This window comes from Ctenocephalides felis, unplaced genomic scaffold (genome assembly GCF_003426905.1).
Source record: "Ctenocephalides felis isolate EL2017-DRISC unplaced genomic scaffold, ASM342690v1 CF-g0.4_SCAFFOLD_01886, whole genome shotgun sequence".
NCBI classification, from domain to species: domain Eukaryota; kingdom Metazoa; phylum Arthropoda; class Insecta; order Siphonaptera; family Pulicidae; genus Ctenocephalides; species Ctenocephalides felis.
Window position 1 is genome coordinate 131,949,768 of NW_020538040.1, and position 19,122 is coordinate 131,968,889.

Genomic DNA, 19,122 nt, shown 5'->3' on the forward strand with positions numbered 1-19,122 from the left:
AGTTTTTTTTTGAAAATATTTAAAAAAAATTGTTATTAATCATCATTTAATATTTATTGATTTTTTTTTTTCGAAAATTTAATTCTGGTACGGGACGTTCCAGCAATTTGGCTTAAGGCACGATGTCATGCACCAAGAGTTTGTTTTATATATGTTATGCATTGTGTTGTTGTTGATTTGGTTTTCACAGTATAATTATTAAAAGTCAAATTAGACCTTTGTGTTTTAACATATTCAGCTTTTCTAGTTATAAATTACTTAATGGGCCTTTTACAACTGTTGATACAAATTCAATAACTTTTTAACATTGTTTCAGAAATATTAAATCCAAATAAAGTATTTCCAAATATTGTATCCACATAAAAGTTGAAAACAAAATCATCAGCAGCAGTTAAAATAACAAGCAACTTTACATAATATAAGCATTGCAATTATTTATTCATTTATTTCAGATTCAAAAAATGCAATTGAAAACAAAACAGTATGATAATGAATAATAGTAATTGGGGAAAGCATTACCATAAACTTTAGCTACATTAAAGTTTCCATTAACGGTATCTGCATAATTGCTATCAGAATATATTACACAAATTATGCAAATGGATGTCTTGGCCCAATACGAATGTCGTATAGCAAATATAAGATAATATAGCAACCGACATTATCTCCACTACTTATGCAAGAATAATATATTTCGTGTTATATTTTTCTGCATCAAGCTGTAGAAGTATATCCTTATTTTGCATTAAGATTTTTTCGATGATAAAACGAAAACCATCCTGGTAGAAATACTTACAATTCTTCTAGCTGTTCGTATTCTGCGAAAGCTCTTGGCAACAATTCCGTTATGCTGTTGTTAGACAAGTCCCTGAAAAATAATAAAAAAAATACTATTAGATTTTATTTTACATTATAATTATAAATATTGTTAATATTGACATGAAATCTTTCATAAAGAGGAAAATAAACGCAACATTTAATTCTATATAAAATAACACAAAGTATCATGTATAAAACCAAGTAAATTCTATAAATGAATAGAAAAAATTGTACAGAACCCTAAAATTATTATAGTAGGATATACTGGATACAGTTGTGCTACTTTTTTTGATCAGCAAATTTTTTGGTAATTTACCACTTAGCTGTGAGAAAAGTTAATTAAATAGTAATGGTAGTGGTAAATGGTAATTTGCTTACGTAAAAATACTGAAATACGGTTTTTAAATACTATGGATGGATTTATCATTTTTTTTTATATATTTTTTTTTTAAATTTTTAACAGCGATCAGAACTTATGAGTTCAATGAGCTGTTGTGATTAATTATCTTACAATTATTAAAGATGGCAACCCAAACAGTTGTCCCATCTCTATGTGCTGAATTTTTATTATTACAATTGTTGTAATAGTGATGACTTTTACTTCCAAGTGGCATGTTGCCACTACAGCTATGCCCACGAAAGGCCATTTTCACTTGAAATCATATTTGAAATCTATGATTTCAAGTGAAAATTTGGTATCAAGCTGCAGATTTATCATTAAATCAAAACATACAAAAAAAGTGAGTGTCACAACCGTCCACACCCGAGGCACGGTTGTGACAGACATAAATATAGGTTAAAAACTATAGCTAAAGACGCTAAAATGGTTTATAACTACAGTTACTGTCTTTTTACCAATAATATGTAACACAAAACAACAAACATTTAAACAAAGTTTATAAATATAATACAACAATATATAAGGTTTTCGGAAAGCCACTTCGTATTTTTATCACCAGAATATAATTATATTTTTTTTAACCTAACATCACACCTAAGCCCTATAATTATTATATAATTTGAAAACTTATATTTTAAGGATTGTGTGTAAAAAGTTCTAATCAATTTCATGCAGTAGTTTTTAGATGGTGCCACTTTGAATACGGAAAGAATTATGCAGCATTTTCGACATATTTTACTCTTTTGCTATAGAAAAGGTAAAAATACTGTTTAAGTCAATATGAAATTGACCGATGTGTACGGAAATGACGTGTTGGTAGTATGATAGGGCCAAAATTGGTTTGCTAAATTTCATTCCTGGTATTTTGATGCCCAAGATGCATTAAGTCCAAGAAGTATGGTTGAAGCTGACAAAGACGCGAGAAAGGCATTAGTTGATGCAAACCGGCGAATAACAATAAATAAGATCCCATTGAGTTAAAATTTATCAAATTCAACAGTTCATGATCACTCAAAAGGTCTGGGATTTTCCTCGAAACTCAATGTATAGTTCTCATAGAAAGAAACGTGTGTCGTTGCACACCTGAAAATTATCAGGTTTTGAAGCCAATTGTCACTAGGAATGTCAAATGGGATGTGAAGAACACAATACACGCAATTGCCCATGAAACAAAGAAGAAGAACCTGCTCAAAGTAGGTGCTAAACTGAAATTGGCCAGAAAAAGGTGATGCAGTATGTTTGGCAAGATTTTAAAGGAGTTGTTCATTTTTCAGCTTTTTCAGGATAACATAACGGTTAATTTGGATGCCTTATATCATCATCTGTATAAACTAAATAATATACTTCAATAGAAAGGGTCAGAATTAACCTACAAGCAAGGTATAGTCCTGCATCAAGACGACGCAAGACCTTGCATAAGTTTGGTCAATTGCCAAAAGCTTTTGTAGCTTAAATGGATTCATCACATTTTCAAGACCTGCCACAATCGGACAATTATTTGTTCCGGCCACTAAAAAAAATGATCTATCTGACAATTAATAGTCATGATTAAAAGAATTTGAACATGAAAACTTACTTTTGGCTCTTTAAAAGCAATGCGGTCCACAGATCATGTTAATGTAAAGCAATGATTGAAAGCAATAATGGAAATCTGTTCGAATAATCATACTTCATATTTCTCCTTTTAGACCCTATCTCAAAATCAGTATAGTTTAGCTGCTCTAACGATTGTCATTACCCTCTCCTGGCACAGCACCTAGTCACCCCTTCGTCATTTAGTCAATGTTAGCCGTCGGCTTTTCTGTTTTTACAAAAACTAGAAAAAAATACCTAAATCGGTTAACGTAATTTGTCGAAACCTTTTTAAAACTATGTCTCAAGAAAAATTACATAAACTTTCCGATACATGTAAATAACGGACTTAGTCAAAAAGAATCGATATTTATCTACTACAATAAAATGTTTTCATCAAAAAATCCGACTCGCTAATTTTATGTTTTCTCGACGTTTCAACCCATTCTGAATCGAATGAGACCAAATTTAGAAAAAGTATGTGTGTGTGTGTGGGAACAGATTTTTTGCCGTAAATCGACGTTTTCTCCAAAACGGCTGGAACGATTTCAAAAATTTAAAGCGAGCTGTTTTTTTGTAAATCGCAGAAAAGTGAAATATTTTTCGTCCACATTTAGCCCGCAATTCTGAATCGATTTTAAAAATTCAAAAACCATTCGATAGATATTGGTTGGGAATCGTGCTGATTAGTTTTTGGTAAAGATCGGCCGGGCCGTTTTTTTGTATAAAGTTAAAGTTTTTTTTTTGACGGTAGATACTATAGTCTTCTAGATCATACTAAAATATTACGGCCCTACAAAGAGTCGTTTAATTTTAAAAATTCTTGAAAGTTTGCAAAAATTAGTATCGTTTTTTTTAGCATTTGTCAAAATTAGACTTTTGATCGACGTTTTCTCAAAAACGCCTGAACCGATTTCAGAAATTTAAAATCCATTTGATGTATCTCAATAAGGACTATCATTTGTCAGTTTTGTGCAGCGATCGGCCAAGCCGTTTCTTTGTAATTTGAAAAAAAGTGTTAAACTTTTTGTCCACATTTAAGCTCATACTACCAAATCGATTTTAAAAAATCAAAAACTGTTCGAAAGATATTAGTTGAGAATGATACTGATTAGTTTTAGGTGAAAATCTACCGAGCCGTTTTCTTGTAATTAACTGTTGAAAAAAAATATAAGCCGATTTTTATGGAACTTTTTTTGGCGATGTATATAATGGTCTTATAGAACTTACTAGAATATTACGGCCTCACGACAAGTAGTTTAATTTTGAAAATTCATCAAAACTTGAGAAAATGAGTAGTTTTTTTGACGTTTGTTGAAATTAAAATTAGACGATTTACTTGATATAACGATAGAGTACTTGGTCTTGATGTACATAGTAAACCATTAAAGTCCTACAGAAACTGGTTCAATTATAAAAATTGATTGATTTTTGAAAATTTGATTTTAGAAAATACTCCGAACAAATCCACTCGGAATACTTTTAATCACTCATAAATTAATTTATTTTTTATTGATTCCCGATTATTTATACATATCGGGAAGTTCATGTAACTTGCCTCAAGACAAGATACTAATACCAACTAGTTATGATATGAATTTAGCTTCTTTAATTAGTAATTTTAATTAATGAATTTTACAATAATTTAAAAAAATATTCGATTCGTATCATGCGGCCTATTATTCCAAGCTTTACTGAATTTTTCTAATATAACCAATTTCATAGACCTGGAATATATCAGTATGTTCTAGATAATGAAATCTATCGCCATTTTAAGTTTCATTAGAAACGCCAAAAATGTATAAATTACGAAGAAACGCCTCGGCCGATTTTTGCAAAAAAAATAGTGCGATTTCATACGTACAGAAGATTTATATATAATATATAAGATATGTGTGTGCATGTGTTAAGGACAGTTTTTTTGTTTTGTTTTGTTCCAATTCATTCATGTCCATTGAAAATTAAAGTTAAAATCTTTTGCTTTTGGCTAGACTGAAGGTAAAAAATGATATTGTTAAGATGTTGGAAATTCAATTAAAAAATATATATCCAAAGCATTTCGCAATTATCACTAGATAAAATCGACAAGATCCTCATAATTTTCGGAATAATTTATTTTTAAACAATTCTTTATGCTAAAACAACAATGTAACAAACCTGTTGTCGATCTGAATAGTAAAAACTTGCTCTAGCTTATCCTGCTTGTGGATTATATGGTTTAATTGCTCCAGCTTTACAAATTAATTGCACATACATATCTCAATATAAAAAACTGAATATATAATAAATAGTTTAGACTTTATTCCTGGTTCACATATTTGATATATTTTTGCAATGATATCAGATAGTATGTATAGATAATTTATTGCCTTACTAGTTCCCTAGCTCATCGCTTTTTGTCATCACATAACTGGATTTCGAAGAGTCAAAAACGAAAAATATCGATTTGATTTTATTTGCTTCTTCAATAGATCAGTCAAGCTATTTAATTGTTTATTTTCTCACAGCATTTTTGACCGATTTGTAAACGAAAGGATTAGTTGGACACCAAATGAATTGATACTGTGTCGACTGAGATGCTTTTCCATGAATAATAGTTTAAAACACAATTATTCATTCTCGTTTCCCCGAAAATTCGAATATAATTAAAAAAATATGAAGTTTAAATAAACAATTGGATTGGAAAGATGGTTGGTAAAGCCTATGATATGAATTCTATTTCACCTCTTCTGGAGTAATTGAAATATAAATAAAATTTTTGCACTTATCATAGGTAAAAGTTTGTAACAAATATATAAAAGACTGAACAAGCAGTTTATATATGATCAACATTTAAAAAACAAAAGGTTTTCAATTCTTGTTTATCAACCCAATTATTTTTAGATATGTAGAGAAGATTATGCAATTTCTATTGAAACAAAATGCTAGTTACATCTAGTTTATTCACTTTTTATTTGTCTCCATTATTCTTCTATGTTTTCTCTGGTTGGTATGAGTTTTACTATTATCATTTTTTATATCGTTGTTGCAAATAACTTCATTTTTATTATAATTATTATACAACAGCAGAATACGGGCGCCACAAACTCATTATTAGTATTCGAACGTCTAAGATATTTATTAACTTCCCGTAGGGTAAGTTATAGTAATCGCAAAAAAATCGAAATTGATTTTTTCATATCTTTACGTTTCAAAGGTTTCTCAACATTTTGTCATATCTTAGAAAAAATGGATGTATGTGTGCGTGTTTGTGTATTTTTGGTTACAATTTTTCGTCCGCGATTTCGGGCGCACGAATGAACCGATTTGAATGATTTAAAAAACTGATTAGCTGATTAGATTTTGGTGGAGGCAGATCCAGCCGTTTCAAAGATACGGGGCAAAGAGTGCCAAAAATGGTTCAGATTTTGAGAGAACGAAGTACCCGATTTGAATGATTCAAAAAACATTTTACTTGTATTGATGAAATAAATAATTACTAAAATTTTAAAATTTTGAATGATTAAAAAAACATTTTACTTGTATTGATGAAATAAAGAATTGGTAAAATTTTTGGTAAGGTAGGTCTAGCGGTTTTGGAGATACAGAAGAAGTAAAAAAAATGATATTTGTCGATGAAAAATGATGATTAGACATATGCACATCAAATTAGGAGATATCTTATAAGGATTTTAAACATGTGGACTAATTTTGTTACAATTTTTTTAGGTTCCGTACCAAGATTTTTAATTCAAACAAATTTCAAGTTTTCAAAATTTTCAAAAATATATATATAACAATACATAAATTTTAAAAATACAATTCTGTTTAAAAATGTATATGTTTCATATGCGTTATTTTACTCGTAAGAAATATATCCTCAGATGGATTCATTCGGTATTTCTTCTTAATAAATTACTCAACACATTTTTTAAAGAGCAAGTTTTTTACTCTATTGATGAGTATTTGAGTTATAACTTTCAGTAAATTATTCTGTGAAATTAGAATAACATTTGTTTTTTTTAAATTATATCTCATTTAATATAGTATGTATTAATTTAATAAATTTAATTAATAGTATCTATTAATTTAAGTTAAAAACCATTAATATCTATAACTGTATAATTGTGTTGTATAAATATAAATATAAATAAATAAATATAAATAATGTAAATATTTTCAAGTGTTTTAAGCAATAAGATCGTCACTGTATATTATATGAACGAATAAATATATAGTAATTATATATGTTTTTTTTTTGAAAATATTTCATTATATATCATATATCATATCATTGATCGATATTTATTTATTATTATATTTTTTGCTCGAATATTCAATTCTAGTACGGGAAGTTCCAACAATTTGTCTTAAGACACGATGCCATGCACCACTAGTTTGAAAGGCCGACAAAAACTATCTGGAGAGTTTTGAAATGTGGTGCTGAAGACGAATGAAGCAGATAAAATGCGCAGACAAGGTAACAAATGAAGAAGTCCTGAGAAGAGTGGGCGAAGATTGGATTCTGCATTCTGCAAAAAGAGTGCCTTCTACATGACGTCGTCAAAGGTAAAATAGAAAGACTGAAAAGATTAGGAAGAAGAAGAATGCAGATGATTAATGTTTTACGCGAGAAGAAGAAATGCAGGGAACTGAAAGCCAAAGCACAAGACCAAAAATTTGGAAAATAAGGTAGAGTAAAAAAAACATGAGGGGAAAGGGGGGGAACAAAAATCATTGAGTTGTGGCGTTTCATACCATGGACCTGCCTTTAGGCAGACTACTATTTATCATTGTTATATATATATATATATATATATATATATATATATATATACATATAATGCATTAGAATGCTCCCTTTGACGACACAGGTCAGAGCATGGTTATACTAACATAAGTACGAACTAGTATATAAAATACTAGTACTGCTTAGTATAAAATACTAAGCAGTACCATATACTGAATTTTTAAACTTTATGAAAGTTTATATTCAGTTTTTTTTAAATCTGGCGTGATAATTAATTTGAAACTGGAACCATTCCTGCGGTCCCATATTGTAGGCATTAGGAAGAAATATCTAACTAAATCAAAAACTACTTACTAGAATTAATCTTAAATTATTTGCCTGTATGTATTTGTATGTATGTGATCAACAAAAATAAGAAAAGAAGAACAAAAGCAGCAAATTTGATACATTTATATTATTATATATTAAATTATATTATGAAAATTAACCCAATTCGACTATAAAAAATTAATGGTACAGAACCCTAAAGCTGAGCCCGATGCAGTATCGGGCTATACATATAATTATAAAAGTGTGTAAAGTGCGCGGCCAAGGCCACAGGAATGAACGCGTCAATAATAATTATTATGTACATGAGGTTATGCAAATAAACCTGAGCGGTCGCTGATACTGAAACTATAATTTTAAATGAAAAAAATACCTTATTGGGTCGTACTGGAGAGATTCCACGATTTCTATTCTCAATTTACACGATTCAGAAAAAACACATACACAGATTCACGGAAATTATAAACCACATGTTAAAGTCTTTTGAAAAAAAAAGTTGAAAATAAATTATGCGACTAGTCGATACAACGTAATTTCAAATTAAAAGATAAAAAATCTAGCCAATAAAACTTTATCCGAAGGAGAATTTTATGTTTTCGTCGAATTGCAAATTTTATGTTTGTTCAATGTTTCAAGCAATTCCGAATAGTTTATAATCAAAAGAAAAGGGATATGTTGACGTGTCTGTATGTGAGCCGATTTTAGACCTTTTTTATTTTTAGACCGTCGTTTTTTAAAAAATATCGCCGATTTCAAAGTCCTCGAGACTGAACCCAATATTACCCACTGATCATTTATTGAATTATCATTTAGTATTTTTTATATTATTTTTGTTTTCTTTACTTTTGTATTATTTTTAACTTCCCGTAGGGTAAGTTATAGTAATGGGCCAAAGATCGAAAATAATAATTTTTGCATGTCTTCGCGTTTTGAAGGTTTCTGAACATTTTGACATACCTCATAAAGTAGAATGGATGTATATTTGTGTATGAGTGTATGTGTGTGTGCGTGTGTGTGTTTTGTGTATCCGCATGTTTGTCCACGTTTTCGAGCGCACCGATCAACCGATTTGAATGGTTAAAAAATATTCGATTACTATTGACAGGGAGATATGATGATTAGTTTTTAGTAAAGACAGGTCTAGCCGTTACGGAGATAAAGAACAAAGAGTGCAGAAAATAGCGATCGAGTTTTGAGAGAACAGAGTATCCGATTTGAATGATTAAAAAAACATTAAATTCGTAATGATGGAGAAGTTGTGATTAGTTTTTGGCAAAGACAGGTCCAGCCGTTTCGGTAATACCGACCAAAATGTGCAAAAAATGGCAATTTTTGGAAGAAATAAGCTTCCAATTCGAATGACTCAAAAAACTTTCTGCTTGTGTTGGCGAAACTATTGTTTTTGGGAAAGAAAAAAACTTTTTCAATTTTTTTTTAATTTCTAGAAAAAAAAAATTTAATATCTAAAATAATTCAGATTTCTAAAGTTTTAATTCGGTACGAAAAGTTCCAGCAATTTGCCTCAAGGCACGATGCCATACACCACTAGTTTAAATTTTATTTTTAGGCGCAAATAGATATGACTATATCGTTTGATATCACGTTGCACTCAACGCGAATCTGAACCTGGAACATTCTTATGTGAGTCTAGTTAGATACTTCTCTCCATCATTACGAATTGAATGTTTTTTGTATCATTCGAATCGGATGCTCCGTTCTCTCAAAAACTCTATTTTTATTTTCTACACTTTTCGCTGCATTACTCTATAACGGCTGAACCGACTTTTGCCAAAAACTAATCAGCATATCTCCCTATCAATAGGAATCGAATGTGTTTTGAACCATTCAAATCGGTTGATCCGTGTGCTCAAAAACATCGACGAAAAATTGTATCCATATATACATACATACATACACACACATCTATTTTTTCTGAAGTATGCCAAAATGTTCAGAAACCTTCAAAACGTGAAGATATGCAAAAAATTCCAATTTCGATTTTTGGACGATTACAATAACTTACCCAACAATTTGAATTAAGTGTGAAAGTCTTAATTACAATTTGAAGTAAAAGTAAAATAATTACAACTAGAAAGGACTCTTACGACTGACGACGAGGACCATGAACTGCTCGTAGAATACGTAAACTAGCTGTAAGTGGAATTCTGTCTTAAGGCAATTAGGGCATCGTGCCTTAAGGCAAATTGCTGGAACTTCCCGTACCAAAAATTATTATTTTTTTAAAAACGATTGACATTTTTGAAAAAAAATTACTTCGAAAAAATAAGATTTTTGAGAAACTATAAATTTGACAAAAAATTACTTTTTTTTGAAAAAAAAAATTGAAAAAAAATTTTTTTTGTTTAATTTTTTTTTTAAATTTTTTTTTTAATTTTTTTTTTTGAAAAAAAAATGTTTCCTTTATTTTGACATATTTTGGAAGATCTGAACTTTTTTTCAAAGCAATCGTACTGCTTTAACTGCATAGAGACAAAATATAAAGCGCGTAAGCGCCGCGTCGCTATCTAACGGGTAAACATTGGTACGGAAACCATAGGAATGTAAACAAAATTTATACTTATTGTTAAAATCTCTATAAAATATCTGATAATTTGATGTGCATATGTCTAATAAACATTTTTGACCGCCAAATGGCCGGTATTCAGAAACCTCTGAAACGTGAAGATATATAAAAATTTTCATTTTCGATTTTTTTGCGATTTCTATAACTTACCCTACGGGAAGTTAAAAATAAAACAGCAACAACAACAAAAATAAGTACATATACACATATCTGGTGTATATTGCTCTTTTTAAAAAAATAGCCAAAAAATCAAGCAGATCCAAAAAGGTAAAGACATCAAAAGCAAAGATAACAAAACCATATTACTGGTTCAAGATTTTTATATAATTGAAATACATTACATTTCGCAAAGCCGTTAATTGAATAATAAAATAAATGAACGAATAGTTATTTGTTGAAAGAAAATGTTGATTATCGCAAGCGATGAAAAAACGCATAAAACGCACAGGATTACAATGTATTAGCAGACGACGTCAACGGAAATGCAATTCAAAATGCAAAGAAATGACAACACTTGCATTACAAGCATGTGAAATACGCAAATAAATGCAGTCCGTGATTTATTCAAATTTCAAACACTCTTCCACATGCATTATTGTTAAAAGGAAATATCTCGAACAAGACATGTTCTTAATCTAGAAAGCTATTAACTTTATGATGCATAAACTGGACACTAGACTTTAGATTGAAATAAACCAGCTCGGAATAAATTGTGCTATATTGTGACATTTAATGCAAATTTTTTAAGCACATGGAATTATTAGATGCAATATTTAATCATTTCATTTTTTATCAAATGCGCAACTGATTTCACGGCACATGTTGAACCACAAGATCTATATCTCTGGTCAATGAATATTTGTGCTTCTTTATTAACTTCTCGAAGGTTATGTTTATGCCAGAAAATCCGATTTGCTGAATTTATGATTTCTCGACGTTCCAAGTGATTGTGCATTGAAAATTGAAAACTCGTTCGAAATATATCAATTGAGAATAGTGATTATTAGGCTTTGGTAAAGATCGGCCAAGCCGCCTGTTAATTTTAATAGTTGATTTTTTTACGATATTGATAGAACTTATATAATAATAAAGTTTACGCTTCAAACCAGCATTCTAAAATATTATACACCCACTAAAAGTGATCTAATAATAAAAATTCATCAAAGTTTGGAATAATGAGCAGTGCTCTTACAATTAGTACATTCCGTTGTTCTGTTTTTGTACAAATCACTGTTGACGTCTACACTTAAATAAAATGCATTTTTGAAACAAGAATTAAAATAAAAAATGTTTAGTTAAATAAATTAAATTAATACAATTACAGATATTAAAAGTATTAGTATTTATTCAAAGTGAAATCTTTTTTATTTCAAAATAAACTGTGGAACGTTTTACCTAAATTTTATCTGAGTTATTGCATTGAATTGATGAAGTCAATCAAAGTTCATGCAACTTGCCTGAATGCCACTTGCAACTAGTTTTTTTTTTAACAACAATCAGAATTTGGCATTTTATAATAATACTATAATGGTTTAGCTATTCTAGATTTTCTTATTATAAGATAACCCCACAATTGTCCAATTACATTATTAATATATTTTTATTAAAAAACAACACACACTTAAGATAGATACCACCATAGTCTTATAGATCATACTAAAATATTATGGAAGTTTAAGCCGATTTTTATAGATTTTTTTTTGATGATATACATCATGGTCTTATAGAACTTACTGAAATATTACGGCCTTACGACAAGTAGTTTAATTTTAAAAATTCATCAAAGTTTGAGAAAATGAGTAGTTTTTTTGACGTTTGTTAAAATTAAAATTAGACGATTCACTTGGTATAACAATAGAGTACTTGGTCTTAATAAACATACTAAACCAAAATCCTACAAAAACTGGTTCAATTATAAAAATTATTCATTTTTGAAAATTTGCTTTTAAAAAATACTCTGAGTTAACGTGTTCGTTCGTTTTCAATTATGTGTAATGAATCCACTCGGAATACTTTTAATCACTCATAAATTAATTTATATTTTATTGATTAAGTCGATTATTTACACATATCGGAAAGTTCATGTAACTTGCCTTAAGCCAAAATACCAATACCAACTAGTTGAAATAAAACTTTATGTAACTCAAGAAGTGAGAACACAAATTACATTCAAACTTTACAAAGTTTACAATTTGTATTACAATTTCCTCTAATAACATATTTAATTGTTCAGCATATGTTTCTATATTTGAACTTACTTTGTGTGGTTAAGATGAATAATAAAGTAAAAGAAAGTATGTCCACTAAAATATTCCTCACATAATATATTTTATTAAACACATAAATAAAGATAAAAAGAAATGAAGCAATTATAAAATAATAAGAGATAATAAAAATGATCAAGGTTTGTTGCTGACAAGAAGCGTTAGAAATTTTTCATGGAGGTGAGCTGGAAGTGCTTTTGAAAATACAGTCTGTCAATTATTTGCCTAATAAGGTAGAACACGTACAAAAAACGAACCAAAAACACTGATGAAGAAAATGTTAAATTAACTAATGATTCCATTGACCTTGATAGCAGTTTAACATTTAGCATATTTAAGATTTAATTATGTTGGTATATTCAAAAATCGAATCTTATTTAGTATTTTATAAATTATACACAAACATTATTATTAATCATTAAATATTATAGATGAAAAATATTTGTTGACGAGCATAATTTTTCATCCGATTTACATCTTAGTAATCAAAAGCAGCAACGTAACCTCACCCACAAATAATGACTTGGAAACGGATATTCCGGAGACAAATACCAGTTTCCCTAAATGCTTTTCGGGTAGGGGAGCACAAAAATTCATGAAAAATACTTTTTGTCATTGCAAATGTATAAGACACTGGCTAAAAGCCAAGTGCCACGGGCTGAAAAATTAACGTATGGGATGGGTCACATGGAGTCGAATTCATGGCCGAAACACAACCAAATAACCAGCGTCTGGGAAGAAATTTATTATTTTTCCGACTAACTTTATTGAAATCGATCAAAAGTATTAAATAATAGGGTATGGAGTTGTGCCATACAGCAAAACGCTTAAACTTCCCTGTTTTATAAACAAATACAATAGAAATTTCATATTTAAAAACTACCATCCTTTGAATAATTAGACATTTTTAGAATTTTAAACTTAAACGGCTGAAAGGTTTGCTAACATTTTATAGTAACCGCAAAAAAATCTAAAATGAAAATGTTTATATATCTTTACGTTTTAGAGATTTCTGAACATTTTGGCATACCTTAGAAAAAATGAATGTATGTGTTTGTGTATTTGCAGATACAAATTTTTTGGAGCGTCCGATTTGAATAATTCAAAAAACATTTTACTTATATTGACGAAATGAAAAACTGCTGAATTTTTGGGAATACAGGCTTAGCGGTTTTGGAGATGAAAGTAAAAAAAAAGCCATTTGGCGGTCAAAAATTGTCATTAGACATATGCACATCATATTTTCAAATATTTTATAGAGATTATATTAATAAGTACAATTTTTGTGTACATTTATGAGTTCCGTACCAATGATTACATGTTAGACTCCGACGCGGCGCTTACGCGCTTTGATATTTCGACTCTAGAACAACTAAACAGTGCGATAGCTTTAAAAAATGTTTAAAATTTAAAAAAAATCAAAATATATAATATATAATATAATATTTTTCAAAAAAATCAAATATTTTCAAAAGTTCTCAAAAACATATTTTTCAAAGTTTTGAAAAGATTTTAAAGCTTTTTTAAAAAAAATAGTTTTTCGTACAGAAAGTTCCAGCAATTTGCCTTAAGGCAAGGTGCCATGCACAATTAGTTTTACATAAAGTAGAGCAAAGCTTAAAGGCCAGAGGGTAAAAAGGTCCACCAGCAATATCTCAAAAACAAGTGGAATTAAAAAATTTTTAACAACAATATTTGAAAATAGAGGGCAAATTATGTATAACCAGCCACCTGGATTCTTATGATTTCGCTATCGGGAAATAAATGACAAAGTTTGAAAATTTGTAACAAATGCATTTTTTCTTTCGTTCTTAGTTTTCTTGGTTGTGAGAATCGTGATTTAGTTTACAAGACATTCATATAAATTCAAGTATACTTTATTTAATTGTGTTATAAAATGTATTGTTATTTTAGGGTTTAATTCAACGGTTGTTTGTACATAACCCCTATGAAAACTTGCATGTAGGTGGGGTAAACGGGAGCCAGGGCAAAGGTGTAAGCAATAAAAAAGTAAATTAGGTTAAAACTAGTGGTGCATGGCATCGTGGCTTCAGGCAAATTGCTGAAAGTTCGTGTACATTCGAGAAATGAAAATAATCATTAATTGTTTTAAATAATTTCAAATAGATTATAAATACATACTGTAAATTTATAAGTGCTCATTAAATTGGGTGACGAGCGTATTCTAGAAACAACTTATGTGTATGTTGAATTTTTTGTAACTGTAAATTTTTCTTGAAAATTTTCAAAATTACGAAAATTTCTGTAAAAGCATTTTTTGCACACCGTCAACGATCGGATGATCCGTTCTCTCAAAAACTGTTCCCGAAATCGTCGACGAATATTTGTATCCGCACACACACACATCCATTGTTACCAAGGTATGTCAAAATGTTCGGAAACCCCTGCAATGTAAAGATATATAAAAATTTTAATTTTCGATTTCGTTACGATTACTATAACTTACCCTACAGAAAGTTAAAAAGCAATTTAACAAGAGATAAATTCAATAAATAGTTATTCTAAGTCTACTGATGAATATTTCTGACGAAACTCCAGATCAAGGTTATATACAGTGTTATCTTTGTCAAAAATGTGTCCATTAAATTTATATTTGGCATTGCATCAAATCACTTTAAATTAAAAATGAGACATTGGATCTGTTAGCCCCCTGGCTGTCCCATTTTACCCGACCTCTGGGGTAAAGAAAACCAGATGACAATTTTTTTACTTCATATATTATGCGGCAATGCCCACGAAAGGCGGTTTTCACTTGAGATTATATTTGAGATCTATAACCTCAAGTGGAAAACTAATATCATAACATACTGCCCTATACCGAGATGGCCGAGGTTAGTATTTTGACCCTTGCCTAGCCAAGTATTAATTTGCTAGTTCAAAGTATCAGATTATTCATATTGCAACAATTTTAAATCTGCAATATTTTCTTATAAATTATTTGTACATACTGAGCGTTTAAGTGAAGTTTTTTTAAGACTATATGATGTTTAATTAACGTATAAAATAATTTAACGGGATAATAATTGAGTTTATTTTAGTTTCATTTGCAATCCAACAAATAATAATGATCATATATGTTTAATTAATATAATTTAACTGTAACTAGGGATTACTAAACCACGTTCTTAACCTCCACGGCAGTCTTTATTTGCAATAACTTTATAGTAAATCATTAATGTTTGAAATACTCATAATTTTAAATAAAATATAAACTGAAACAAAAGCCGTACTTATATATATATATATATATATATATATATATATATACAAAAGGTTTCACATAGCTCTGTGGAAAGATCTTTGATCATGCAACCCCAGATTCCAGGTTCGATACCACCACCATATACCCTGATATCATGCAGTAGTGATATAGGTTTTCACAAAAAAATATTACCTTATATGCTCTATATATTCTATTTTTTCTGCTACAATTTATGCCAGTAGTCAGTGCTGGATTTACAGTAGGGGCAATCGGGGCTACTGCCCAGGGCGGCAAATTTTTGGGGGCGGCAAAATTTGGATAGTGAGAAAAAAATTCTATACAATATAATCAGCTTTTTTTAACAACATTTTTTATTTCAAGAAATATAATCAACAAAACATAATACGGTTGCAATGCAAAATTTGGTTTGAAATAACCGATTATTAAAATTTATTATTTTGCCTTGCCTCCCTCTTCGAACATAAATTATCAAATTGGTTAATAAGTTATTAAATTTGGCAATTTGGCTGAAAGCTGAAAGTTTAAGAAAAATATTTACTTCAGTTCTCGAGCCCTCTTAAAATGACGAATTTGTGCACTTCCAAGCTTATAGCGTCGAAAAAAAATTTAAACTAGTGACTCATGGCATTGTGCCTTAAGACAAATTATTGAAACATTCCGTACTAAAAATTACATTTTATAAAAAGCTTTTCAACTTTTTGCAAAGCAATCGCGCTGCGTAGCTGTTTCAAAGAAGAAATATCGAAACTCAATTACCATTTTTCGTAATTGCCTTTGCCAAAAACTAATCAGCACGTCTCCCCATCAATACAAATCTAATATTTTTTAATTATTTAAGTCGATTTCGGGAACACGGATCAACCGATTTAAATGATTCAATTCCTATTTATAAGGATACGTGCTGATTAGTTATTGGCCAAAGCAGGTCCAACTGTTTTGAAGATACGGGCCAAAATGCCAAAAATGAGTTTTTGAGAAAAGAAGCGTCCAATATCATTCAAAAAAATTTACAGAATAAATAACTGCTTAAATTTGTGGGAGGCAGGTTTAGCGGTTTCGATAATACAATAAAAAAAATTGTAAAAGAAACATTTGGTGGACAAAAGTGATCACAAAACACATGCACATCAAATTATCAGATATTTTAAAAATATGTTAATAAGTATAAATTTTGTTTACATTTATATGCGTTCTGTAACATTGTTTATCTGTTAGACTGCGACGAGGCTTTTACGCGCTTCTATATTTTGTCCCTAAGCAGCTGAAGCAGCGCGATTGCTTTAAAAAAAAGTTCGAAAGTTCGTAAAATTTCAGGGATGGGGCGGCATTTTTGCCAGTGCCCCGGGGCGCCAAATTTCTAAATCCGGCCCTGCCAGTAGTCATAGCAATATTAGTTCCTATTGCATAAGTTTCATATTTCAATTCAAGTCCATTGGGCACTCAATTGAAATCTATCTTTAAATAATATTAGATAAACAAATATGACGTAATATTCCGAAATTTATTTGAAGTAAGTGTTCTAGATAAATAAACAGAACTAAGTTTTTATATTTGAGTTTGTTTGATTTCGAAATCTTCAATAAATATTGAAATTAAATTAATTGAACAGGTGAGATACGTTAATTTATATCATTTCAAAGGAATGCTAATTTAGATATTTAAATAAATAAATGAAAATCATAAATCATACATCTATTTGTATATATATATATATATATATATATATGTATATATATATATATATATATATATGTATACATATGTGTATATATATATATGTATACATATGTGTATATATATATATATATATATATATATATATACGTTCATGTTTATGTTTCAGTTCTTTTTTTCAGAATAGAAATACGTATCAAACCTTACCCAGTTTTATTTTACCAAGATTAGTATTATAATTTTCAAGTACTAATTATAAATATTTAAGATGGTTTGATTGCACTGACAATGAGATAGTTGAATATTGAAATAACCTACTTAAATGTAGAATTCATGTCAACACTATGTGTTTTAAAACATTTAAGAATCCGAGATAAATGCTTTTGTTATTTAAATAGATTATTATTATCAAAAATTAAGTATTCCTCAATTCAAGGTCTATATTTCATTTTTAGGTTAAGAACTCATTGTTTAGAAAATGTTCTGGTACTTATTGACTTAAATTGGCGGTAAAAAGTGTTCTCCTACGGAGATGACAATTATAGTCAAAAGATATTATTCCAAGAATCTTCTTCCAAAATATACGTATTGGTATCATATATCTGTATTTATAACATTTATTTTAGTTTTGCACTTTTAATACACGTAGTTTGAGCAAACAATTTATATACAACCCATAGTTATAAAATTTATTAAAACTCTCCTTTGATAACTCAGGTTGTATTGTTGGGTTAAAATTTAACCCTTGCAGCTGTGGACTGTATTAAACACTGATTTGTTTTGTATTTATATGTATTTGTTGTAGTTTTAATTACACTATTCATTTGTTTCTAAGTTCTAATTGAAGATGATATATTTATTGGTTATTTTTTAAATATGTTGTTTCGCAACGTTATTTATATATTTCGTTTCCAAGTGGACAATTAGTCCCATTAAACTCTCCGCTACCCCTTCTACCAGAGGTAGCAACCATCCCGTGTGAAAGCTCAATGCCATGAAGATTGTCACCTTCATGACCAATATAATAAAACGAAAATACGTCCAAACACAATTCAATCTGTACTTTCAGTATTTAAAAAAAACATATTAAACCGTTTAAAAGTATTGAAGACAAAAGCGTGAAAATGATCATTACAAACTCAAAAATTTCGGCGTAAGGTATTCAACTACAAGTAACATCAGCATCCAACAAAAATATTGACTTGAAGTTCGCCAAAAAAAAAACAAAATTGAAAATTTTAAGTAAAGGTCGGTAGTAAAATAATATTTTATCTATACAAAAGATTCCCATCTAATAACTATTTATTTAGTTTTTTTCTTAATAATTAGAAAATAATAAGATCTTCATAATTTAACTTATGTACTTACCTAAAAACATTATTTTTTCATAAGAATATACCAAAATAACATGAATCTTATAAAAAGGTGACGAAAAACGACGGCTTGCATATTTTGTCTTGTCTAGGTCAAGTAAATTATAAATAAGATCATTGTAAATACGACGATATC

The 19,122-nt window shown here is 29.2% G+C and overlaps 1 protein-coding gene across 1 annotated transcript in view; it reads right to left on the reverse strand.

The window, feature by feature from the left end:
• Positions 1 to 19,122, reverse strand: part of LOC113375914 (leucine-rich repeats and immunoglobulin-like domains protein 1) — a 64,253-nt gene that overhangs the window by 28,207 nt on the left and 16,924 nt on the right. Inside the window, exon 2 of the mRNA XM_026615853.1 lies at positions 797 to 868. Coding sequence (XP_026471638.1) covers positions 797 to 868 — 72 coding nt within the window. The remainder of the gene's footprint in view (positions 1 to 796; positions 869 to 19,122) is intronic.